This window comes from Mycteria americana, chromosome 4, assembly GCF_035582795.1.
Source record: "Mycteria americana isolate JAX WOST 10 ecotype Jacksonville Zoo and Gardens chromosome 4, USCA_MyAme_1.0, whole genome shotgun sequence".
NCBI classification, from domain to species: Eukaryota; Metazoa; Chordata; class Aves; order Ciconiiformes; family Ciconiidae; genus Mycteria; species Mycteria americana.
In genome coordinates this window covers 51,342,957-51,368,426 of record NC_134368.1, presented here as the reverse complement: position 1 = coordinate 51,368,426, position 25,470 = coordinate 51,342,957, and the positions used below count along the sequence as shown (strand labels likewise).

The 25,470-nt window shown below is 50.9% G+C and overlaps 1 protein-coding gene across 1 annotated transcript; it reads left to right on the top strand.

Moving 5' to 3' along the window:
• The first annotated feature begins 2,585 nt into the window (after positions 1–2,585).
• PRAG1 (PEAK1 related, kinase-activating pseudokinase 1) lies at positions 2,586–24,577 on the top strand. The gene is made up of 5 exons (XM_075500535.1): positions 2,586–2,974; positions 4,368–6,208; positions 15,271–15,428; positions 18,849–19,588; positions 23,065–24,577. Exons 1-5 carry the CDS (start codon positions 2,690–2,692, stop codon positions 24,100–24,102), a joined length of 4,062 nt encoding a protein of 1,353 aa, XP_075356650.1. The 5' UTR covers positions 2,586–2,689; the 3' UTR covers positions 24,103–24,577.
• The last annotated feature ends 893 nt before the right edge of the window (positions 24,578–25,470 follow it).

The following is a 25,470-nucleotide window of genomic DNA, read 5'->3' as shown; positions in this document are numbered from 1 at the left end:
AGCGGAGCCGAGCCCCGCCGTCGCCAAGGGAGGCTGGTGAGCGGCGAGCGGGGCCGGCGGGCAGCGCCGGGGGCGGGCGCCGCGCCTCCGCCTCCCGGGACAAAGCCGGGCTGGGAGGGACCCCGCCGCCGCTCGGGGCCGGGGCGGGGCTGCCGGGGGTCCGGGGCGGCGGGGCCGTGCCGTGCCGTGCCGTGCCGTGCCGTGCCGTGCCGTGCCGTGCCGTGCCGGTGGGGCCGTGCCGGTGTCCACCAGGCATGCGGGCGGCGGGGGGGAGGCCGGCCCGGGGCGCGCACCGGTCCCGACCGGCACCGTCGCCCGCCCCGGCGGGCCCTGCCCGGTAAACTTTTCCCAGTCCTAGTGGACGCCCGGCGCCCCGGAGGGGCCGTCCGGCAGCCGGAGCTGCTTGGGTTGGGGGGCTGGGGGTTTCTTTTTGCGCCGGAGTATCCTGGTGCCGCATCCTAGCATCTCTGTCCTGGCTAACAGGTAGCCTTTCTGCCGGCTCCTTGCCGCTGCCCCGGGAGGCGCGGGGCTCCGGGGGTGCCTCAGGCCCAGCTCCTGGCTTTCGCCTTGCCCGGGGGGGCCGAGCCCGGCCGGTTTCCCCGCGTGGGTTGGTGCGGGCTGGGCGCCGGCTGCCCCGCCGGCGTGCGGACACGGGGCCGCCTGCCGCGGGGTCCGGGCAGAGAGAAGCAACGGCCGGTTTAGCTGCAGCAAGGGAAATCCCGCTCGTTAAAAGGCAGTTGGCAGCGCGGATTACTAAAGCAGAAGCGAAGAGTTTTCTCTGGCTCCGGTCCCTGCTTTCCTCCCTTTGATTTTTCTTTTTCCTTTGCTGGCTCTCATCAGGACACTTGTTCCACTTCGGGTGATGCCGCACTCTGCTTGCCAGGTCTGAAAGGAAACAAAGCAACAGTGCTAGGATCGTTTTTAAAGATGTTTTCCCTGCAAATACTGTTAGTCTTGTTGAAGATGCTGGGGTACACCCGAGAGTGATTTGCTGTCCTTTGGTTAATTTGGACTCTGTGAAGTCCATGGGAAAAACCTGTCTAAAACAGTCTCTTCCCTAAAAAGAGAGAGACATGCACTAATCTGGTTTGTGAATCCCATGGATATTCCCCTTTTTTCTGCTCTTTCATGAAACAGATCCTAATTTAGCAGCTTGCCAGACAGAAGGAGTTTGCAGGTACTAATGCGTTAGCCGATCAAAGCCTCCCTTCCCAAAGGTGGCATTTGAATTCAGGTGACGCTTGTGGGTCAGCGGCTCTTCCCCTGCTTCCAAGCTCTTACTGGTATTCTTTCTTTTCGCCGTGCAAGAGGGTGGCTGTGGGGAGGATGGCCAGGGCATCTCTGAGCCCAGAGGCAAGAGCCTTCACTGAAGTGCAGGCTGGTTCAGAGGCACGTGCAGGTGCAAAGGTGTCCATAGCTATGGTGGTGTTGCAGTACGCCTGTGTGGAGGAAGCACTGAAGGATCAGGCTGGTAAATCGTGTTCTTGTGCAGTCAGGATTGGGGTGTAAAAGTGCCTGTTCACTCGGAGACCTTCAGGGAAGGAGCCTCAGTTTGCTTTGCCTTTGCATTGGGGTCAGCTGGCCAGGAGATGATGACCTAAAGTTGGTTAGGTGGGGAAGGACTCCGTGGAGCGACGTGGGGGACTTGTGTGCCCTGACACCCGTACCAGCCGGCTGCAGTTTTCCTGATCTCGTTGTGTTTTCTGATCCTCTCTTCCCTAATCCACTGAGCTTTGTGGGAGTCCTCGTCTGAAGTATCTCCAAAGTTGTTAGCTCCAGGTAGCTACTGGCTGAGTGCAATCAGACCTGGCCATGCGGGGAGGGGGGGCACAGGAATGCAGGAATGTCTTGTTCCTGGGGCATTTCCTCCTGGGGAAGGAAGATGGGAAGGGATCCTTGTCTGTAAGTAATCCAAGAGCAAAACGTTTCTCCCCTTGCAGACAATGAATCGTTTCAGCGAGCTGACACTGTTATTTGAGGCTCCTGGCAAACCAGGTAAGAGCTTTCTGCCAGGCACTTGCTCAAATCAGTGCCAGCCCCAGCCTTGCTGATTGCCTTTCTCTGTTGCACTGGGTGGGAGAGAAGCCTTTGTGTACCACGACAGTAATCACAGTGGTGCTTCTGGGTGAAGGAAGGTTGTTGCCGGTCCCCTTGGTTACACAGTCGCTGATTCTAGTCCTTGTCTCTCCAGGCCTTTTTATTTTCTAGAGAGAGGATGCCACTTTGGAGAAGGAATTTTTGCTGCCTGGCTCTGCTTGTGGGGCTGTGAACAGCTATTTCCAAAACCTCTTTCCTTTACCCTTGATCTAAACCTTGCACGAGGCTGGTTATACATGCTCGTTAAACAGGGAATTAAATCACATAGGAATGCTGCTTGCTTGATGTCTTCTCTATTACAGAGCTATGCTTAGAAGTTGAGGCTTTTTAAGTGATTGTGTGGGCTTTAGCTAAGCTGTGAAAAAAGCCTTGTAAACAATAAGCCTTTGTGATGAAGGCAGTGTAATTATCACCTGTCCTATTAAAAATCTTCCCATTTTTGGGCACAGCCAAACTAATCAGACAGTGTTGTGCTCTTCCAGATAACTAGGTGATCTTTAAGAGTGGCTCTGGGAAGCAAGTGCAAAATGAGCAGCGGAGGACAGTGCAGAAGACGCAGAGGGCTCTCGGTCTGAGCCACGAGGATTTGAAGATGTCTGCGTGCAGTGACTTTGTGGAACACGTTTGGAAGCCCGGCTCCTGCAAAAACTGCTTCAACCCAAAGAGTTCCCATCGGCTGCAAACACCCCCAGACGTGGGAGCTTCTGGCGTGCTCCCGAATGGAGTTAGGACCAAGCCTGAGAGCCCCGCGTTGGAAGACGAAGGTGTAAATACCTCTCCCTTCTCAAAGCCAACAATTGCTGTGAAGCCAACTATGATAAACTCAGATGTTTCTGACGCATGGGCGGATGTGAGTATGAATGCAGATCTGTCACAGGTAATGATTAATCCAGTCAAAGCATGACTTCCCGTTACTTACCTCTCCTCGGGAGTGCTAGGAATATCTGTTAAAATGGTTTCCTTCCCTTTGTTTTTCCTTCTGGTCTTCACTCAGATTTTTAAGCCTTATATTGGCTTCTCAAAGTATCTTTGGCCGAAGCTGAATGAGATGTTGCTCACAAGGCATGTGCAAAGGAGCTTAAAAATACATTGTTTGCTTAGGAACTTCCGGATTTTAAATGAGGATGCGGGTTAAAGTTATTTTCCTGGGAAGATATACTGGAAAGAAGCCCTGTCTGGTTGCAGTCAGTGCTAACTGGATCCATGGTCTTCGTGGGTGGGGAAGAAAGCACCCTACCTTCCTAGCCCAGCTCCTTGGGCTCCCGAGCTTTGCAAGAGCAGTAGTGCCCTCTGGGTGTAGCACTGCTGTCTGCCTGCAAACTGGCAAGCCCTGGTGGTGTGAGTTGCTGTCGAGATGGGTGGTTCATTCCTCTCCTCGACAAGTTGATATCAGCACTGCCCCAGTGATGTGGAATGAAGCCTGGGCTGCTGCCACCCTGCCCGTGGCGTAGGTGTGCTCCTATCTCCCGCCCTTGCCCCAGAGGAGAGTCAGGGCTCGCCGGCTCTGTTCTTAGCCTCCCGTTGCTCTCCCTCTCTGGGGATAAAGGGCACACGAGCGCAGGCTGCCGTCATCGGTGGGGTTTGATCTGTGCACGCAGATTTGGCTCGAGGCTGAGTTGTACGCTATGGGAGCAGGTTCTGCCACCCTGGGGCTGGCGGTCGCTTCGCAGGCACGTGTTACCCTCTGCCTCTCCCACTCCTCCTCTCCCTTGGCAAGCAGGACAGATCTCCCTCAGATAAAGAGATTTTGGATACATTTCCCCGCCTACTCCCCAGTCCCTACTGCTGAGCGTAGCCAAGCGGCTATCCCAGGATAACCTGTGATAGTCCATGTCTGCGCTCCGGAGCGTGCGACTCTGGAGCGGCAGTGTGAAATTAAATTAAAATAAGCAGAGGGAGGTGCAAATATTCCTTCCCTCTCTGAATCTTTAATTGCATGGTGATTCGCAGACAGGATGACAGGTTGGACACGTTTCTGGCAGTGAACCCACAGAAAGAGAAAGGGGAATGCCTTATTTCAGTGCGTTGCCATTGTTGGTAATGCAAGGATTGCAAATGGTCCAGGAAATAGGACAGGTGTAATTTAAGTAGAAAAGGTTTGCGGTAGTTATTGGTGGGGTGAGCACAGAGCAAAAGAGACTGCGAATGCCAGAGGACTTCTCTGTGGAGCGGGGTTTTTTTTCTTTTTCTTTTTTTTTTTTTTTAAATATTTCTCTTTCATTTTGCATATGTACATCCTGACAGCACGCTTGTCTCTTTGGCCTGTGCAGGTCAGCTGGGGCATGGTTTCTGGCAAACACCTCCTTCTGAAATCAGGAGATGCCCAGCGGATCTGCCTCGACAATTTTGGCAACAGTGGTGTGAGAAAGCCCTTCCTTCACAACCCGCCGAGTGACTGCTTGTCTTGCTGTCCTCCTAGCTACTCCATGGTGGGCCTGCGCAGCCTGGAGAGTCGAGCGGAGAGGAATGTCTCCATCCACAGCCTGGTGCTTGTGGGTGAGCTGGGCAAGCAGGAGGACAGAGCCAAAGACAAGTTCGCCCTGCCGCATCGGGCCCCCTGCCCTAATCCATCCGCCGTGGGGGACAGAAGCACCGCGAACTCCAGCAGAAACCCTTCTTGCCAAGCCAGAGAAGGAGCAGCGCTCCCCTCGGACGGCGACTGCGGTCGCCTCTCCTCCGGCTTTGAAAGCGAAGGGGGCGAGTACTGTTCAATCACGGATTGCCACAGAGAGCGCCCGGTCTCGCGGGAGCCGCGTTGCGCGGAGGGGAAGGGTGCCCGGTGTGAGGAGAGCCCCGCTCCCTGCGGATGGAGGCAGCGGGATGCTCCTGAGATTCCCAGGCCGAGTGGCAGGGCAGTCAAGTTCGGCGAAGAGGAGCGCAGAGCTGTGAATGTGGCCTTCTGCATCACGAAAGACCAGGGTGATCCTCTCCCCTACGCCCTGTGTTCAGAGAGGAAAAAGCTGGCTCTCCACGCCGAGCCTGCCGCCCTCCCTGAGAGCACGGGGAGCAGCAAGGCGGCTGCCTTTGCTTTGTCCCGGGAGGACGAGGACTTGCCTCTCCCTGGAGAGCCCTCTGTCACCGGAGGTCCCCGGCCTGAGGGTTCGAGCACTCCTCAGCAGGCTCTGGTGGAGCCGCAGCGCCCTCGCCTCGCCGAGCCAGCCTGCGGTGATCCCATCTACGCCGAGAGCACCAAGAGGAAGAAGGTGCAGCTGAAGGCTGTTGGCAGGCAGGCAAAAACGGAGAAGCTGGCCCGCAGCGCTGGCAAGGAGCAAGCCGATGGGGCGTGGAGGGATGGTGGCTGGGCTGTGGGTGGTGAGAAGGAATACCAGGACTCCGCTGGCCAGGTGGCGGCAAAGATAACTATCATGACCGCACACACAGAGGATGATCACAAGACAATATTCCTCAGCAGCCCTGACTCGGCGGTGGGAGTTCAGTGGCCGTGCATCAGCCCCACTTCCCACCCCGATTTTGGGACTTCATCACCCGCCATTGAGCCTGGAGAGATTTTTCAAGCATCTGGAAGTGAAAACAGCCCAAGATTTCATCTGGCAGCTCCTGCCAAGACCTCAGTTACTGAGAGTCCAGCCATTCCCCCCAAAATGTCCAAAAACAGCCAGCCGGGCAACGAGGGGAACCGTGTGCCCCCAGTAAGCTCCCATGTGGCAAGGTTTGGTGATGACAACAGCCACGATGGAGCTGGTGTTCAGGTGCTGCCGAGGAGCTATACTGATACGGGCGCCTTCGGGGCGTCCCCTTCTCCGTGCACTCACGTCAATGGGGTCTCTGTGGAGGAGTCCAGCAGAGGCCTGGCAGGCTCGTCCTATGACAGGAGGCAGAAATACTACACCCCAACGTGGACCAAGCAGTGCCGGATAGAGGAGGAGGAGGAGGAGCAGGAGCAGGAGGAGGAGCAGGAGCTCTTAACCCACCCGTGGGCAGTGGGACCTGGGAACGGAAGAGCTGGTGCCGACCTTGTGGATGAAGGCCCGATGCTGGAGAGCCAGACTGGGATCAGCAAATCGTCATCTTTCTCCTTTGATTTCCCTAAAGGCAAGAGCAATGGCTTGGAGTTTGCACCACCGCCACCACCACCGAAAAAGCAGTCCAGGTACAGCCCTGTGAGTGTGTGCGTGGCAGTCTGTTAACCATTTGCAATCGGGATGTTTGCTGCAGGTATTGATTGACTAGGAGGTGCTTCCCGTTCTTTTTTTCTTTGCTTTCTGTTCAAAGGTGGGCTTTCAGGAGCATGGGTGGAAAAACTACTTACTTTTTAACTCTGAAAAGCTGTCAGATCTTTGCAAGTCCTGGTTCGAATGCTGTGTGTACTTGCAAAAGCCCTTCAGGGCTGCAAGGTACAGCCTTGGGTCCCAATATTCAAGTGAGAACAAGGTCCATGCCTGGGACGGCTGGTGTTTCCCAGGCCAGCTTCATTCTGTCTTGGCACAGTTCCTTCATGTTGAATAGGATAGAAAATCTGGGCTTGCGAGCTCCTCTTGCAGGTGGAACTGGGCAATTTCTCTTGGTGCTAATAGCAAGGGCCTCTGCAATCCTCATTTTCAGTTTGGCGCTAATGTCTTTTTGCTTTTGAGGTTAACTCTTGAAGCTGCAATTTCCCAGGGAGAACTCCTTGCCTGCAAGCAGGTAATCGGAGCTTGCCTAGCGTGCGCTCATGATGTGTGTGAGCCGCCTGGCTTCAGGCAGCCCTTCCCTCGCCGCTCTCCTGAAAGTCAGGTTTGCAGGCAGGGTGACAGCAGGCCCTACAAAACATGTGAATGAGGGAGAGCTGGCCCTCTGGGAAGGAAGTAGCTTTGCTCAGCAATTAAAAAACGAGGCTCCCAATACTTTGTGTGCATTCGGTATCTGCAGCTGTGTGTTATCACCAAAAAAAAAAAAAAAAGGAGGGGAAAAAAAAAAAAGAGAAACCAAAGGAAGAAAAATTTATTTCCTTTCAATGCAACTAATGGATTAGGTTGTCTCATCATAGTGGGGAGGGATACTTTCACAATCTGCGGGTGTCCTGTGTTCGCTTTATTGCATGCGTCAGTTTTGTTACCTGGAACTGTGCATTGTACAACAGATTTTACTCCAGCTCCTTGATTTAAAAGTTGAAAGAAGAAGGGATGGGTGTTTGAAGGAGAATTTGCTCTTGGGATCCATGCTCAAGCTTATATGTAGGCATTAGTGACCTCCAGGCTGAGACTGTGGTTGAGTTGGCCCATCCTCTGTTTTGTTCTCACACTGAATTTTCAATGGTTTTAGGGTTGGCTAGCCCAGGGAACTAGTGTTCTAAATTGACCAAGTGGTGAACACATTAGGTTTCTCTAGGAAAGGGAAGAGATGAACAAGAGGCTTTAGTTCTCCTTAATTCTGCGCTTCCTGCTGTGATGCTGCATGTCTGCTGGAGTCAGAGGAAAGAAAAGGTCCACAAGCAAGCGAGCACAGAGATGAGCTTTATTGCCTTTAAAATCAAAGAGGACACTATGATGTGCTTTAGCATTGACCCTGTGAACTTCCTTTCATGGCTGCTGCTTGGTTGTATCCTGTCAGCCTGTGGCTTGGGGTCGTATTTGCCACGTGAGGCAGCAAGAGCTGTGATGATACAATGCTGTCGAGCAGTGATCATTTAGGAAACACCAAGTTGCCTGCTGAAAGTCCTCTAGGACCTGATTCCTTCCCCTGCAGAGCAGAGGTCACTGGGCAGGCCAGAAGGGTGGTGGCACCCAAACTCAGCAATGTATATCCCAGCAGCATATTCCACTTGCAGTGCTAGGACCTCCTTCCGCTCATGGAGGAGCAGCCATGCAGAGCCCTTTGTCTGTACTGGGGGCAAGGATGCTTCCCTGGCAGTGCTCGGAGTCTCCTTTCTGCCTTCATGAGGGCTGGGAGTGGAAGCAGGGGGCTCCTTGATGTGTCAGGGTGTCTCCTTGGCTGGGTGACTTGGACCAGCTGTGCTCCAAGCCAGAAGCATGCCCTGCTCTTGCCCTCCATGTGGAGTTATGATCCGTCCTGAGGGGCATGGAGCGTTTTCTGCTCCTTGGAGGGACTGTTTCACACTCCTGGTGTGACTGGGCTGTGCCAACTCTTAACAGTTGCTTCTCTGAGTCATCCTGAAAGCATCTGTGTGCTAGAAAGCCTGTGTGAAAGAGGGCAGGGAAACTGAGGTCGGGGAACATGTGGCATCCGTGACCAGGATCTCTGGCATAGCCATAAGCCCTGCCAGGTGGTTGAGGTAGGTGCTGGCATTGCTTTTACCCTCTGTGGCTGTAGCCAATGAGTTGTGCTACATGTATTTGTCTCCTAAACACCTTGATGCCTGCAGTTGAGCCTTGGGGCACCTTACTCAAAGAGCATAGCCCTCCCTCCGGCTACCAAACCCCTGCGCAGCCGGCCTGAGGAGCGATTTGATCAGACGGCAGGTTTCACAAGCCATGCAAACCCAGCTGGTTGCTTTATTTGTTTGCGTTGAGGGTGCTCTCGTTTTCATCTCAAGTGTGGCTTCTCTGAGCGTGTCGATGCAGGAACCAGGGTGTTGTTACCCGCGCGTGGCGGTGGGAGAGATGGCTACGTGCACAACTGGTTAAAATCACCATAGCAGGATTGTGTTACCCTGGGCAGTCATTGCTTGCAGCTTCAGGTCATGACACGACTCTTACCTGCTGCTGGAGGAATATCTCCTCTGGTCTTCCTGGGCTGCAGCCAAATGCCTGAAAAAGGGAGGAGGTCTTGCACACAAAGGTGACTCTGAGACACATCCATACTCTCCTAGGCCCGGGCAGTCTGTGGGCATGTGTTTGTCCACGATGGAAGAACCACCACTGATACTTCTGTTACGCTTATGTAGTCCCTCACAGAGACAGAGCTCATCGGCCTAAGATGTTCTCTGGTGGCACAGCTGCCAAGGCTCCTTTGATGGATGGATGCAGATGAAGCCAGCGTAGACCTGGTTGTGGCACAGTCTTGGGGGCTGGGGCTTAGCAAATCAGGGTTCATTTCAGCTGGAGGAGAGGTGTGTAACCATCCTTTTTTCTTCTAGATCTCAAGCTGTAGCAAGATACTTGATTTCATGCTGGAAAATGAAGCCTGCCTGCTTGACTTTACTAATTAAACTTAATTGTTTATTTTAAAGAAAACTTGCATGTGTGTTCAAACTAGTTTCAAAGCAGAGAAAGAAAAAAGTGAGTCTGTAGATTTTGTTTTGTTCATCTTGGCTCTAACAATTAAAAAGGAGAAAAGTTTTTACAGGGTAAATTCCTGCCAGGCACTGAGGAAACTCTGGTTTTGCAGTAAGCTGTCTCTTAGCATGGCAGAAGGAGTGATTTTAGGGAGTTCTAAAAGTTGGCGCAAAAAAGGAAAATAATGAATTTGTGCCTGTTTCTTCATACAATCCTTTTTTCCTGCTTGTTTGAAAGATTATAGATATTTAAGGTATGCTTGGTCTGAAATGGAATGGAAAATGAGTTGAATTACAAGAGGAAAGAGATTGAAAAGGGAAGATGGTGGCTGGTCTTCTTCCAAAAGCCAGGAAGGTAGTTGGCTATGGAAAGGGCTCACCAGGGGAACCTGGTGAGCAATGTGCAATGACGACTTAAAGGTTCTTCGGTGCGAAATGCTCTAGCGTGGCCTTCAGTTTCCTGGCATGAAGGATGAATTGTTGCTGAAATTTATGTCTCTCTTGTGCAGAGGGTCAGGCTAAAAGATCCTGATGGTTCTTTCTAGCCTGCAAAACCTTGACGGTTAATTTATTTCATGTGCCTCTTAAAGGGAGCAGTGATGCTGTTTTGCATCTTGAGCTGTTGGCTCTTGAGCTGTTTTCATCATAATTAATGCCACCTTCAAAAGGCAGCGCCGTAGATAGCTTCTGAAATCTGCTGAATGTGCACGCTTGGGGTAACAAAGGTGTGCAGCACGGCACATCCCAACACCCGCCATTGCTGAAAACAGCCAGGACAAATGAGCTTGAGGTGTGCCGAGATTGCATGTTACGGTGCTGCTGCTGCCGCTTGTTGCCAGAGGGAACAGAAAACAAGAGCATTACAAAAAACTACGATGTTGGGAATTGGATCACCAGGAAAAGAGCCAGGTTTGTTCCTCGCTAGGGAGGTGGTGCTGGCCGGTGGGACTGTGCTGTGTGTTTCTTGCCAGGAATTGGTCTGTGACGGAGCAGCGCTGCACCTGAGACAGAATACTCCCCTTTTCTTACCATTCCTGAGGCACCCATTTCTCTTTGGAGCTCAATGTCAGGGTATACCCTGGTGACAAAAGCAGACTGGCTACATGGAGCTGCTGTGGCAATTGCAAATGCAATTGGATGTCACGTAGGTCCCAAATTTTGACCCTCTTCTCCATGACTGTGATCTCCATGACTGTGGATGATAGCAAGGACTTGCTGTGTTTGGTCTAGGACAAGCCAGATTTATCATTATTAAAAAAAAAACCAAAAAAACAAACAAACAAACCTCTGGATGGTCTATTTAAATACATAATTAATAATTAAATAAGCAAATAGAGCAAAGAAGGGAGGGTATGGCTCAAGCAGGAGAGAGAATCACGCTCCAGGAGAGGGAGGGAATACACCTTTTGGATTCCCTCTGTGTTTTTTGTCTGAAACTAATCAGGAATTTCTTGTGCTGCTTCTGCCAGTGGATCATTTTTAAAAGGTTGTGATTTATCAACCAATCTTGTAGGAGAGACTGTTTCTTTTAAAATGGAAGTCATTCACTGTTCTGTGTTTTTCCTATCTTGCCACTTAAAAAAGCGCAGAGTTGGAAACTGAAATGAGATTTGTTGTCCTCTTCACCACACGGGAGCATGTTCTCTTCACCACATCCGCACCCCATCTGAATTTCCCCTTGCACCTCCAGACTCCAAACCCTTGTTTCAACTTAACCTGTGCTACATAAAACCTTTTGGTACAGGGAGGAGAGGTGTAGTCCTCTGCACAGAGCTAGGAGTGTTTCAAAATCCTCTCTTTCTCTCGCTTTGATTTTGGTTTCTCCACATTTGCCAGGTAGTGGCAGAAGGATAAGTACAAATCCAAGCCTCAAATGTTGTAAGCTCCTGTATGCTGGTTTTTAACTGCCCTGTGCATCCAGGGGAAGATGCTGGAAGAAACAGCAGTGGAGGGAGGAGGAAAATACAATTATTCAAACTTCATGATAGACACATATATGGTACAATGGTGCTTCCTCTTGTGTAATAATTATGCCAGCCACGTGTGTGTTTGACGCTGTAATGCAGTCTGGCTTTTCTCTCTGCTGTGCATTAGTTCCAGTATTTTATTTTGGGAGGAGGTCCCCTGTTGACATTATCACCAGACATCTCCTGGAGCGCGGTTTGGTTTGGGTGTGTTCTCTGCTCTCCTCTGCTTCCTTCCCCTGTTGCGTGATTTATAAAGCTCAGCATCTCTGTTATCTGTTCAAGCCCTCTCATCTGTGCTGAGAAGGAGCGACCCCGTCCTGCTGGCACAGCAAGGCTGGGAAACCCCTGTGATGGGCTCCTTGGGATGGGGTCTCTGTGCGGGGGAGAGATGCTTTCCAGCATCCTCCACCACTGCCAACAGGCTGCGCGTGTGGTGGCCGCTGGAAAGGAGCAAGCGGGAGCCTTGCAGCTCTTGCGTCTGACTGGCCTTCTCCCACTCTCAAAACCTCCCTGCCCCTTGCGCTTTTGGAAGGTAACCAGATCTGCGTGTCAAATCTCAGGCGGGAAACACAAGCCGAAGGTATGCCTGGATTCCGAGGGATGCCTGGGGTGATATCCCCAGGCACGTGTGTCGGCTGCGCTTCGGGGAGCCATGCTTTGGTGCCCATCTCCACCCCCTCTCTGCAAGTGCAAGGTGTGCAGCTGGCAATGCTGGAGTCCCACAGCAGCATCAGTCTGTGTGGGACCGTCTGTCAAACCAATCTGTCAATCTGTTAAGAAATGTGAAATTAAACACATGGCTACTGCTCAAATACAAATCACGGGAAAGACAAAGCATGCCCTGGCCAGAGGTGCAACATGGGGCATGGCAAATGATCCAGGTCCCTTTGCAATGTTATAGAACTCCAAACTGTGGTTTTGGCTTTTTGGGGTTTTTTTTTGTTTGGTTGGGTTTTTTTTTTTTGGGGGGGGGGGGGGGGGGTGTTGTTCGTGGTTTGTTTTTTTGTTTGTTTTTTTTTGTTTTTTGTTTTTTTTACAAGACCACTGTTTTCAACCTTGACTTGTTTTAGGCAGGACTGTGGGAATGGTGTGGAAAGCCAGCTGGATGAAATTGTTTAGGATGGGAAAACGGGAGAATAGTGAATGGGAAGGGTTGCCTGAATATGGCAGCGTGTTGCATCCAGGAGGCTGAGTACTTGAAGTGTATTTAAAGCTGCCAGAATAATTTGGAAAGCTGGAAATCCTGTCTTTTTAGGTTATTAGATTGGGAGAGCTGACTCTTGTGACCTGTTCTTTATGCACTGGCACATGAAGGAGGCTCTGGTGCTGCTCTTGACGTTGCTCATTACATTTAAGGTGCTGAGCGTGGATTTTTGAAATGGAGGTAAATTAACCACTGCTACATCTTTCTGAAGGGGAGTGGAGCCCACAGATGTTAGCAAGCCAGCGGGGGGGCAATCACGATGATTTCTTCAGGTTTAAGATAGGTTGATGCTCTTTATTTCCACTATCCTTTGGTGAAAAGGGCGAGATGGAGAGTAGCCACCTGTGCCCTTGCAGTCGCGTGTGGTGCAAAGGAACACTACAGAGCAGGGGAAATTCAGGTTAGCTGGAAATCAGGATCCCACAGGTTGTCGCGGCGATGCGTTGTTCACCTCCTCTTGGGGTGGAATTTTACTGAAGTGGGAGAGTTTGACCCTAGCAAGTGTTTTCAGTAATGCTTTGGTATAGTGGGTGGTACTTTAATCTGTGCAGGCTGCAGCCTGGGCTTCAGGCAGCTCTTAGGAAAAGGAGGAGATGTAAAGCGGCGATATTTCCAGGCGGTATTAGCTGCCCCGGCTGTAACACTGAAACAAGAGCAGGATGTCGTTTAAGCGGCAAACAATTTCTATTTCGGTGTGCCTATTCAGGAACTACATTTTACATAAGTCACGGCGGTACGGAGAGGAAACGGGGCTCTCTGTACATCTGACTTCACCGCGATGTTGAGCTCAGCAGATGCAGCAGCCAGCTCGGTTCTGGCAGACGCCGCGTTGCGCCCAGGTTGCTTGGAGGAATAGGTGTGGCTGCGTGCGGTGGACCTTGGACCCCGCCGAGCAAAGTCCCATCTCTCCCTGAGTGCGGGAATGGTAAGGCAGCTCTGCGGATTTGTGTTTAAGTGATGGGAAGGAAACAGAAATGCACCAACTTTTCGGGGGGGTGGTGGGGGTGGAGGGGGAGGGGAGGAATGTGTTAGAAAACCTCTCATCTGTGCAAATAGAGACCGCTCTCTTGCAAAATCGTCGTCTTTTCTTATGGATTCAAACGCTTCCTTGATTCTTGCCGGGTCAGACAGTGCACCCGCATGGGTGTGCATCTATGCATTTTTTTCCCTCGAATTACTAAAAGTTAAACGTCTGAGAAAGTTTTAGGATAAAGATATATCTTTATAATAAAAAAAAAAAAAAGAAGAAAAGGATTTAAGTCCAGTCGGCTGCTTTCAACACCATTAATTGTAACAGAGCTAAAAACCTCAATGTGTTTCTCACACTCTCTCTCTCTATTTTTTAACTGTGTGGTGCATTGCGAAGTTTTGCAAATCATCCCCAAGAGGCTTGCCGTGGTAAATTCATCACTGGTGCAAGACCAGTGTCTCTGCTGAGTTATAGCTGAGGTGGTTTTTAGAGCCTTATTTTCATCAGCCGCTGAGTATTTTTAGACCGAGGCTGCTCAGGCAAATGAGGAAGTCTGGCAGAAGTTTCTTCCGGGCTTCTCATACACTCTGCGCTCCATGTGGTGGTGTGGACACGAGAGTAAGTGCTTTGTCTGGATGGGGAACAAAACATTTCTCAACCTTCAAATAAAACGCTTGTGGTATCTGCTGTGCTTGGGGGTTTTGGAAGAGGAGGGATCCTGTGCGTGTGAACAGGGTGCCACAAGAAAACCATCGTGCACGTCTTTTGTTTGTCTTTCTCAGCAGCCATTCAGCCGTCTGATTAGGAAACACCGGATACCTTCCAGCAAGATAGCTGGTGGAAGTCCTTTTTCTTTTTTACCAGTCTGCCACTAACCTTTTTGCATTCTTAATCAACAACGTGTTGAATTTTATCAGCAGATCAGCAGTTTTACTTTAAAAATATGGACCAATAACCTTTGTTTGCTGGCCGATAGAGTCTGAACTGTACCAAAGCTAGGAGTGTTTGTGCTCTGATGTGCTGCCGGATTTCAACAGTTTCTGTTGCTTTCCAAAGAGGAAAAAATGAAGAAAATGCAGGGAAAATTCCTTATCTTAGCGAAAAGTCCTGCTTGCCTACAACTGATCGCTTCAACTGTGACCTGGCAGGTTATAAGCCCAGTTTATGGTTTATTTAATTTTTTAGAAGGACGCTGCATGGAAAACTGTAGGTCTTGCATTAAAAGCTGCATGGTAGGTCCTGAGTTTGGCAGACACTTTTTTTCTGCAGAGGCGCTTCTTCTTTCGGAAGGTGTCAGTTGTTGTTGTCTGTGATGCACTGAGGAGACCACAGCTGCTAGGGATGAACTCTTCTTCCACTTACGCCTCTGCCATGAAGGCACTGGGTTCTGACACCCAGCCTCAACCTGCCCTTCTGTAAAATGGGAGGAGTGAGGCCACTCCCTTCCTTTGAGAACTTTACTGAAGGCAAATGCTGATGGGTCCCTGCTTCCCAGTGACGGTGGCCAAGATGGGATGTGGTCCAGGACCCCACATGTGCTAGGCAAAGGAGGCGCAGACTGGGGCTGGATGCTGTTGGCTCAGTGGTTTTCTCTTTGCTCAAGCGCAGCTGGTTAGTCTTGGGGGGCTGGCATGGGGGCTGCAAGTCTATAACCTGCTCAGTGTCAGTGGGATGTGATCCCCGGGTGCCAGAGAAAGAAAAAAGTGCAGAGGAATGAGGTACTATGGCGTGGTAAAAGGCTGCACAGAGTCTGTATGGGACCAGGCTAAGGCTCCTCTGGGTTGAGTCTCCACGCACAAGTGCATGCAGGGTATCTTTTGCCATTTGTCTCCTGACTCTTCTGTTTCACTCTCTCTAGGCACGCTCTGAAAATGAACTCAAATAACGCTGAGTTGGAGAGGGTCAGCAACAGCTCTGCCGAGAGCCTCAGCCCACCTTTCAGAAGCATCCACGTCAGCTTCACGGCTGGCTCCACCGACAGCCTCGACTCGGACACGCAGACCGGCAGTGATGGCAGTAAGTGACCATTGGGTGTAGGAGAGGTAGCATCGGACCTGAGGAAGGAGTTATCTCCATCCTGAGTCCCACTGCTGGGGCAGCACCTTCAGAGCAGGGATCATGAGGGTCCCATCACCTAGTTCCCCCAGCAACCCTTCATCTTTCCACTTCTCCTATCCTTCTGCCTCTTGATGCACGTAAGATGAATGTGGCAGTCAGGCCAACATCATGGGCTTTTTCCTCTTACATTTGGCAAGTTCTAAAATCATTCATCCTGCGGCTCTCCTCTTGTCTAGATAAAACCTCCATCTGAAAGCAATTGTCGTTATCCTACTTGTGCTTCATATGTTCCATGAGGTCACAAGTAGCCCTGCCATAGAAAGTCCTTCATAAATTTGAGGAGTACCAGAAGGAGTCTTGTGCTAGAGGTGCTCTCTCCCTCTCATTGTGTTCTCAGTTATTTCTTGAAGGGGAAAAAAATCTGCCTGCACTCGTTTAACTGAGATTAAAAAATACTTACTATGAAGTCACTTTTTTCATCAGTGCGTAACTTAGACATGCACTAACGTGTTCAGCAGCTCAGAAAGTATTTCCTTTGCAAAAGCAACCTTCGTGTAGTGGAAGTTCTGTCTTTCCAAGAGCAACAATGTGCAGCAATAAAATTAAGAGCCAGAGCTCTGGAAACTCCATTTTTCCACCGCTAACTTGGAGTCTGAGAGTGAGACCATGCCAGGAAATTGTATGGGGGAAGAAAAACTCACAGATGTTGGATCTTTACTTGCTGGGCACAGAAGCAATTTGCTGTCAAAAAAGATACGGGACGAGGATTTCTCTGCCTCCACTAACAGAAGCAACTGTTTCAACTCGTCTCAGGAAAGTTGAGTTTTTAAATGAATAACCTGAATGCAATTTTTCTTGCTGATGCAAGCAAGAAGCTATGCAGTCAATTACTGAGTGAGGTGAGCTCAAATGAATTGGCTATGCTGTCAGATGTTAAAATATGAAGCGGGGGGGGAGCTTTTACACCCTTGATGTGCAGAAGGACTCTACGCTGAAGGTGCAAAGCACTGTTAGGAAAGTTGTGAAAGGGTTTCATTCGTTACCCTGTGCTTGGGGCAGAGCCCAGCAGCACGTAAAAAAAGGTAAGAGCAGTTTGGCATTTGTGGGCTAGGCGTGTGGACCGGTTGCCAAAGCTTCCAGCGCTGACGTTTGTTTCGTAAGACTCTGTCAAGTAAATCTTGCCTCTCGAAATGGGGATTCGGCTGCGTGTCCTGGCAGAGGTGCCTCTGTTGAGTTGCTCTTGGGCTGCATGCCGAAGAATTTCTCTTGGCTGTATCCTCTGTCAGAGCCCCTTGGACTGGAAGTGGCAAGAGATGCCACGCTGAACGATCCCTGCCTGTGGCTTTTGACAGTGTTTTAACGGAGGGGATCTTTCCCATGGACCAGCCACATTATGATGCAGATCTCTGTTTTGTTAAAACTTGGGGCGTGCATCTCTGTTCAGTCATGGGCTCCATGGTTACCTGTGCAGCTGGAGAGCAGCAGAAACTGGAGAGCAGTCAATTGCTCAGCAACTGGGCAATGCAGGTAGACACTGGGGCAAGGGCCCAACAGGAGTCAGATAACTCGGCACCCAGGAACTGGGGCAAAAGAGACGTGTGCTGATTCACAACATTTCCTCCAGAGCTGTTTCTGAGCACGTTGTCAGAAATGGGGTGCCGAAACTGCCTTGCATGGGAAGCTCATCTTCCGCAGAAGCAGAAATCAGCGCTGCTCATTCCTGGGGTGTCTCTCAATGCCGTTGCTTGGGATGGGGTGTATTGCAGCAGGAGCATACAGGCAGCCTTGGGAGTGGAGGGGACAAATGAAAATTGATGTCATGCTACCAAACTCTGGTGGGGAGGGACAGGGACAGATCATGCTGGCATCCACTCTGGTAGCTGAGAACTAGGGGACCTTCCCTCACCTCGTGCAGTCTCAGGTGGTGAGCAGCTAACAGGGATTGCTGTTCTGACGCAGCTGGTACAGCTTGGAGCCTGCATGTGACAGGCCAGGACAGGCTGGAGCTCGGGGATCCGAGCCCCTGCACTTGGAGGCAGTGCATGAGAGCTGGTGAGTCACTAGGGTTGTGAGCCTGCTGCCGGCTGCCGTGCAACTGCCCCAGGGCGTTCCCGGGGGACAAGCAGAGAGCCGCTGTGAGGAAGGGCCTGCTGGCAGCTGAACCCTCACGGCAGCCTTGCGAGAGGAAGGACGGCTTGCTACCGCTCTGCAGCTTTGTAAACTGGTTTCAAAGAAAGCAATAGATCCTGCTATCTGCTGAGCTTGCTTGGAGCAAAACCCCACCATGCATCTTTCAAGGTCTACACTTGTGTGCAAGGTGTTAGCAGAGCTCAAATTTATCAAGAGTCCCACCTGTCATTCAAGCGGTGTAGAAAATTCTCTGAAATAATTATGTCTCTTATTTTAATTTCCCCTGTGCAGACCCTTCCACTCCACATTAGTTCTTTCTCCATGACCTGAAATTATTGCTCTTTATTTCAATGTTAAATCATCTTTTTTCCTTTTTTTTTTTTTTTTTGTTTTTTTTCCTTCCCCTCACCCCTTCCCCTTCGTCCATAACATGCAACTGTATTACCTGTCTGCAGTCTGGCCAGGGTAGGAAAACAGCTGCTACAGCTGCCTGAAATGAGCCAGCCATCCCAATCCCAATCCATGTGTGGATGGCATGTGGAGCTGCTTGGGGTTGAGTGGTATGTAGTGGGGCCAGGCTGCCCTCTGAGCAAAGGGGTCTGGCAATAAGCTGGGGGACAGGCAGTGGGGGGGAGGCCAGATATTTTCAGGAGGATGGACATTGCCAAAATCCCCGGTCTTGCCCAGTGACCCTTACCTGGTGTGAGGCAGAGAGACAGGTTCAATATACTTCTTGGGCTGCTCTGGTCACGCTTAAGCCGGAGGGCCGGAGCTGTGTAGCGTGAGTCACTCTCTTGCCGTGCCACTGAAGCATGGGGTGGCAGCTCCCAGGCAAAACAGGCTTTGTTTAAGAGATTGTCCTCCTATCCGAGTGATTTGTTCTTACCTCCTTATACATGACATCACAGCTTAAATATTTACGCTCTACTAGCTTTTTACTACTGTGTATGCAGTTCAGAGGGGAGTGGTTCGGGGGGGGGCATTTCTCGAGATGGCTGGTTGCAGCCTGCTTTGCAAACCTGCTGTACTAAACTGGATTAAATATCTAACCCCTTCAGTGAAGCTTTGCCGTCATGAATAGATGAGTATTGTGTGCTGGGTTCAGATGTAACCTGGCTTGCTGCTTTGTTCCCAGCCAGGGCCCCAGGAGAGGTAGCCTGTGGGGGTGGCAGGGACATGGAGAGGGACCTGTGCTCCCAGCCCGCAAGGGCCACTCATTGCATCTCCTCGTGTGTCGCTGTCTCCTAGGGCACTCGTCTGAGCTGAACCACTCGCCCCCTCCAGCTGAGAGCCAAGTGTTCCCCCCTGTCCCTTTCCTTCCTGCCTCCAGTGAGGATGGTCCCTCCTCTGCCCCCAGCTGTCCACCCCCTCTGCCCCAGAAGAAGACAGTGAGCAGAACGGTGTCCTCCCCAGACGGCTTTTTTGGGGGACAGGCGTCTTCAGGAAGAGCAGCCGGTGCTGCCAGCCCCAGGCTGAACGTCAGCCACTCCGAGAGCAATGTCTGCCTCCGAGAGGAGCCTCCCTTTGTCCACCCGGCCAGCCTGGGGGGCCACCCCGGCGCCTTCTCCTCCTCTGAGTCCCTGGAGAAAGGCTCCAAAGGAAACGGCTACTGGGGCTCAGCCACTGGTAAGAGCACAGGGGCTTGTATCCCCAGCAGAAACCTCCAGTCCCTTTCCTCCTCGCAGCTCAGTGTGTCCAGCCAGGTGTCATCGGGCTCCAGCCTCCAGCTCCACAACCTCCTGAGCAACATTGACAGTAAGGAGGGGGTGTACGCCAAGCTGGGGGCCCTCTACGCCGAGTCCTTGCGCCGCCTGGTTGCCAAGTGTGAGGACTGCTTCATGCGGGAGCAGAAGAACGAGCTGCACTTCAGCGAGAACAACTGGTCGCTCTTCAAGCTGGCGTGCAACAAGCCCTGCTGCGATTCGGGGGATGCGATATATTACTGTGCCACCTGCTCCAAGGACCCTTCTACCACCTATGCTGTGAAGGTAAGCCCGTGCCCAGGAGGCATCCAGGCTTATCCCCATCTTCCAGTTGGGAGGATGAGGCAAAGAACTGCAGGGCCCAAGGCTGCATGGGGGTCCGTAGCAGAGCTGGGACTGAACCTTTGAGCTTCTTTTTCCCCCTTTCTGGTGGATGGATTTGAATGAAAGAGTGGGAAGCAGACTTAGTGGTACGCCTTTGAGAAGCACCATCAGCAAACACTGGCCTGTTTTCTCTGCTTGTCTTTCTCACAGGTGAAGTTTGGCAAGCAAAACCCTTTCCAAAATGGCTGCTTTCCCCCTACCCCTTGCAAAGATAATTTGGAGAAGTAGTTTTCCTTGTACCAATGCCAGTCAGATGCTTATTGCTGCAGACTAGTAGGGTCTGCAACCCAACCAGTTTCTCTCTAAAAAGTCTTTATGCAAATACCATGTTGTTAAACTCATAGGTATTTGCCTCTGATGACACAAGCTGATGAAAGGCTGTTCAAAAGACAGCTTTTTTGCCTCTGCCTGCCTTTTAAGTGGAAGGTCTGACCCAGAAACGATGTGAGTGCTTATATGATCTTGAAACTACAGGCGTTGTTAAGATATTGCAGATCTCGATTAAACAATGCGAGGCTGACCTAGCCATGCTGTGTAAGGTCAGGTCTGAAATATTTTCCTGTAACTCTACAGAATCCATGTTTGAAATGGAAACTTGAGGTGCAATAGTTCAGCTCTTTGAAACCTGGATAAGTAAGCTTATCCAACCCGTTCCATGGACATCCCATGGATTTTGGGTTCTTGACCCATGTTACTACTTGAATACAGAGCCTTTAATTTCTATTCTGACTTAACCCTAGGGGCATCTCATTGCTGCTTACTCTTCAGGTTGTTTTCAAAACCTAAAGTAATTCCCAAAAAAGCACTGTCAGAGATGCATTAAGCAAGGAGAAGGAAAAAAAAACCCTCTACAGAATCATTTCCAACATTATGAACCCCAAGGGGATGTTTTAGTTACGTGATAGCTTTAAAGCCAGTTCATATTCTAAAGGAAGTACGGTCAACCCAACAGGGGAGCTGTAAATAACCAGAATGGAGTTAGATGAGATCTTGCACCAATACCCCTAGTCCAGCACTCAGAGCTGCAGCTTCTCTTGTGTGTTATACCTAAATCCATGGCAACTTTCCTCCTGAAACCTGAGAACTGCATGGTGAACTGGTGTGCTCCTTTTCAATCTGCGGTTCCCTGTGGCACGCACACCCCTTTGCTCTTGCCTGCCGTGTTAGGTGGGGTTCAGAGGCTTAGCTCTATGGCTGTAGTGCATGAATTCTTGCCAAGGCAGAAACAGCACATTTCAGTCTCTTAACGGGACTGCACTTGTGTCCCTGCACGTGATGTGGGCTTACTCTGTGCCCTTGGTATGCTGCAGAGGGCCTTAACAAAGCCAAAAAACACTCCGACAGGGCCGTACTCTGCGCCAGTGTAAAGTGAAGTTGTGTATGTGTTTACACATGTGTATGTGTACACCTCCTGCAAAGTTCCTGTGTGCCACCTTCCTTTTGGTAGCCAAAGTAGAGAATAACTGTGAAACTTCACAACTGGTGGATTCCTAGCTGCCCCTCCTGGCTTCCGGTACAGATTTTCTGACATGAAAGAGATCAGTCCTGTAGTTAAAATTAGACTTGGAGAGCTCAAAATGGGCAGAGGATCTGACATGAGCCAAGGAGACTGCTGAGGAGCAGGACCCAGAGTTTGGGCTGTGCACAGGCAGACACAGCTATGTATAAAACAGTTAGAAGGAGCCAGGGTTACATGAAATGGCTTTAGAGGAATTAAGCCAAGGTATGTTCCACACCTTGGCTTCTTTCTCCGCTTAAAGATGCATGACTAAGCCAGCCCCAGGCTCCTACTTGGAGCTTGCTGCATGGAGGATGCCTCTGGTGCAGCCAAAGTCACGAAGAATGGCTGGCCAGGGAAGGTCTCCCTGTCTTTGTTTGGTTGCAGTTATTCTTCCAGAGATTCTGTCTCACAGGAGTTCCTCCCCTTTTTCTAAGCCTTACATGTCTTCCCTATGTGAGGAGGAACAAGCAGACTTGTTCAGCAGAGGGCTGGAAGGCCTCCTCCACCTTTGGGGACCTTCTGCATCTTCCTGCATCCCACTGTGTTAATCTGCAGTGTGCCTAGCTCTCCAAAGCTTGTCTTTCCACAAAATAAGCATGCAGCCATGGCAAGGTATTTTTGTTTAGAAAAGAGAGGACAATAGTGATTTGAAATGCCCGTCTCCACAGTATCGTCTCGTCTGAGCGAATTACCTGCAAATGCCTAGATTCAGACCCTTGCTAGAGGAATACAAAAGCAGCCCACTTCTCCAGCTCCTCTCTATTCTTGCATTTATTTTAACTTGGAGGCAAAATTGATTTCTTGTCCGATTTTGCACGCATGCTGTGACTGGCAGTGGCACGCTCCAGGGTTTGAAACCTTTTATGCTGCGTTTCAGCCTGTTGCTGATTCCTGTGGGTGAGATATAAATACATCGCTAAATAAAAGGGGAAAAAAGTGTATAATAGAAGTGCCAGAAGGCCCCATAACCTAATGGATACTCCTATAATAAACCTGGGTTTGAGTTTATTTAGTCTTTAATGCAGTCATAAAGCTAAAATACAGAACAAAATGAAGATGAAAGTCATGTGGGTTTAAGAGAATCCAGATTGTAAAATGCTTTTTTCCCTCGAGTTTGCTGCGCTCTCACTTATTTCTAAGCCTGTTGTTAGCTCCCACTTTCTCTAGTGTTTTTTCCCTGGGCTGATGAGTACAGCTTGTTGGTGGTTTCCCTTAGCCATTGGTCAGGGGTTTGAGAGTAGTCACTGACACAAGGAAGCGGAGCGGTTGAGGAGGATGTGAAAGTGGGTCCAGAGCTTAGGACCAGAGAAGGGTTAGGTGGGAAGAAAGTGCTGGAGGTCTCTGTCCACCCCTCACTCCAAACAGGGCCACTCTCACAGCTACGTCACGTTGCGTGGGGCCTCATCCAGGCAAGCGTTAACCATGTTTGGAGATGGAGGTGGCACATCTTCTGCCACAGACTTTGCTTTTCCCTCTGCAGAATGTCTCCTGGGTTGCAGGGGGGAATCTTGATGACATCCATGATGTAAAAACTATGTTGCTTGTGTCAGCAATGAAACGGAACCTCCAGAAGTTACTCATGGGAGGACTACCTTCCTCCTTTCCTGCAAATACTGGGCATTGCCTAGCAAAGGAAGCATGTCCAGAAGTGCGACCCAGGCATCTGGTTGCTAAGGTTGGGGTGTTGCAGGACAGGAAAGATCCTCAAGCCAGGAGGTAGTTTAAAGTACTAAAGGGACCAATGTGCACCCTGCTTCTACTGATGTCTTCCTTAGCATCTGCAAATCTCAGTTTAGGAACCCACCTCTGAACTTCTGGTCTCTGCCCTGTCTCTGTCACTGACTGAGGAGACTTTTCTTTTGGTCTCTCCTCACAGATTTGTAAAACCCAGGAGTCCAAGGTGGCTGCTTCGTACTGCAGCCCTGCAGTGCCAGTCCATTTCAACATCCAGCAGGACTGTGGGCATTTTGTGGCCTCTGTCCCCTCCAGCATGCTGCTGGCCTCAGATGTGGGGAGAAGCGTGCCTGGGGATGGCCTCCATCCCTCCCGCACTGCCAGTGAGCACGACTGTGTGGTGGTCATTACCCGGGAGGTGCCAAGCCAGACCACTGCCGACTTTGTGAGGAACTCGGTGACGTTGCACCAAACCAAGCCCGAGCTGTACGAACGTCGCGTTTGCTTCTTGCTCCTGCAGCTCTGCAATGGCCTGGAGCATCTCAAAGAGCATGGCATCATCCATCGTGACCTGTGCCTGGAGAACCTCCTGCTTGTCCCCTGCAAGCCCCCCATGAGCTGTGTGAAAGCCAAAGATGACAAACACTTACCCCGCCTCATCATCAGCAATTTTTTGAAAGCCAAACAGAAGCCAGGAACTGGAGACTCCAAACTGAAGAAGAGTCAAGCCCGGCTGGCCCCGGAGATTGTGTCGGCTTCTCAGTACAAGAAGTTTGATGAGTTTCAGACTGGTATTCTCATCTACGAGCTGTTGCACCAGCCCAACCCCTTTGAGGAGAAGGTGCACCTCAGGGAGCAGGAGTACAGCCCTGAGGACCTCCCTGCTCTGCCCAGCCTGTCCATCTACTCCCGGGGGCTCCAGCAGCTGGCCCACCTGCTACTGGAAGCAGATCCCATCAAGCGTGTGCGGATCACCGAGGCCAAGCGGATGCTGCAGTGTCTGCTTTGGGGGCCCCGGAAAGACCTCACCGAGCAGCCCCTCAGCCACGAGGAAGCTCTCCGCCGGGTGCTTCAGAACTGGGTGGACATGAAGCGTGCCCTGCTCATGATGAAGTTTGCAGAGAGGGCTGTGGACACGGAGCGGAGCATTGAACTGGAGGACTGGCTGTGCTGCCAGTACTTAGCGTCTGCTGAGCCGGCTTCCCTCTCGCACACATTAAAACTGCTGCAGCTGCTCTGACCTTGGATGTGTCTTGGAGACAGCTGAGGGCTCCCGGTTGCCCTGCAGCTAAAGGTACACAGCCCCTTTATACGCAAGAGGCTTGAATCTCAGCTGCGAATGCACGTTCAGCTCCTGCCCCGCACTCCGATCAGAGTGCACAAGACATGTTTAGTACCCTCAGCACTGTTAATTTGCGAGCAGGCAAAACTGGGAACCTACCCCTATTTTGGGGGATTTTTTTTTTTTTTGTATGGTAAGTCTGTGGACTAATAAACTCCTGCCTGTGTGTGTGCATGTTTCTAATCAACTCAATGTACTTGAATTGATTTCTGCGCCTGTGGGACAGTCCTTTGATCCCCACCCCCTCTAAAGCATCAGAGCCTTTTTGCCCAGGAACACCACTGCTCTCCAGAGTGCGCGGCAGGGATGAACGGTTGGCTGCTTCTCCTGGGGAGCAAGAGCAGTTCACGTAATGCTCCTTTGCATGGCAGAACCAGGAGGGGGTTTCAAATTCACATCTTTTGTGGGTTTTGGCATCCATTTTGCTTCTCACTTTAAAAAGAAAAATTACTGTTTGTTTCTGTATATCAGCTGTATTTTCCACTGTGGGCAATTCAATATCAGCTGCCTCTTACCTTCATTAGATACTAATACAGCATGGCTTTCCTGTCTAGTGGTGCAGACGCGCAGGCTGTTGATTGTGAAAGGGTGAGAGAGAGCCCAGGATGGGTCTGTTCATGAGGATGATGCTGCATGCTGGGAATTACCCCTTGTAAAGTTAATGAAATGGAAAATCCCCAATTCACCTCCAAGGCCTTGTGGGGGGAAGTCAGGGCCAGATTGCTTTGCTTTCCCTATCCCTCCAGCTCCCTCACTTCACCTGATAATTCACCTGTCCCTTGTGTCTAGCATTTCTTTAACCCCTTTATTGAGAGATGAGCTGGCATGTGAAAGGCCAGGGCCACTGGCCTGTGGTCTGGGAGGGTCTTATTGCTGCTGGTGTTTGAATTAGAAATGCATGGGGCTGGGTGCACTGCAAACCTGCTCCTCCAAGAGATGCGATGCAAGAGCAGCATGATGGAAGAGGGAGAAGCTGGCCTGGCTCCCTTCAGCCCCTTTCCTTCCATCCAGGCATATAGCAGCCACTCAGCTTGGTAGAGGCCATGCTGCTGCTCAGAAAACCTGATTTTTCAAAAGGTTGTGGGCTGCTTTTACTCTTCCACCCCAACACGAGGCAGAGATGAGCTGCCCTGCTCCTGGCACCAGTTCTGCAGCCCTTGGACAAGGGGTAGGTTTGGGACACATGGAGAGAGCCCAGCATCAGCTTAGCTGAGACAGGATGTCACTAGCTGAGCTACCCCCTCCCAGCTCAAACTGGGGGGAAAT

What these genes read in the sequence shown, in the direction of transcription:
- PRAG1 (XM_075500535.1), top strand. Translation starts at nt 2,690, where the DNA reads ATGTCTGCGTGCAGTGACTTTGTGGAACACGTTTGGAAGCCCGGCTCC. An exon ending in CCACCGAAAAAGCAGTCCAG is followed by an intron (nt 6,209 to 15,270) that starts GTACAGCCCTGT and finishes CACTCTCTCTAG; the next exon opens with GCACGCTCTGAAAATGAACT. An exon ending in CTACCACCTATGCTGTGAAG is followed by an intron (nt 19,589 to 23,064) that starts GTAAGCCCGTGC and finishes CTCTCCTCACAG; the next exon opens with ATTTGTAAAACCCAGGAGTC.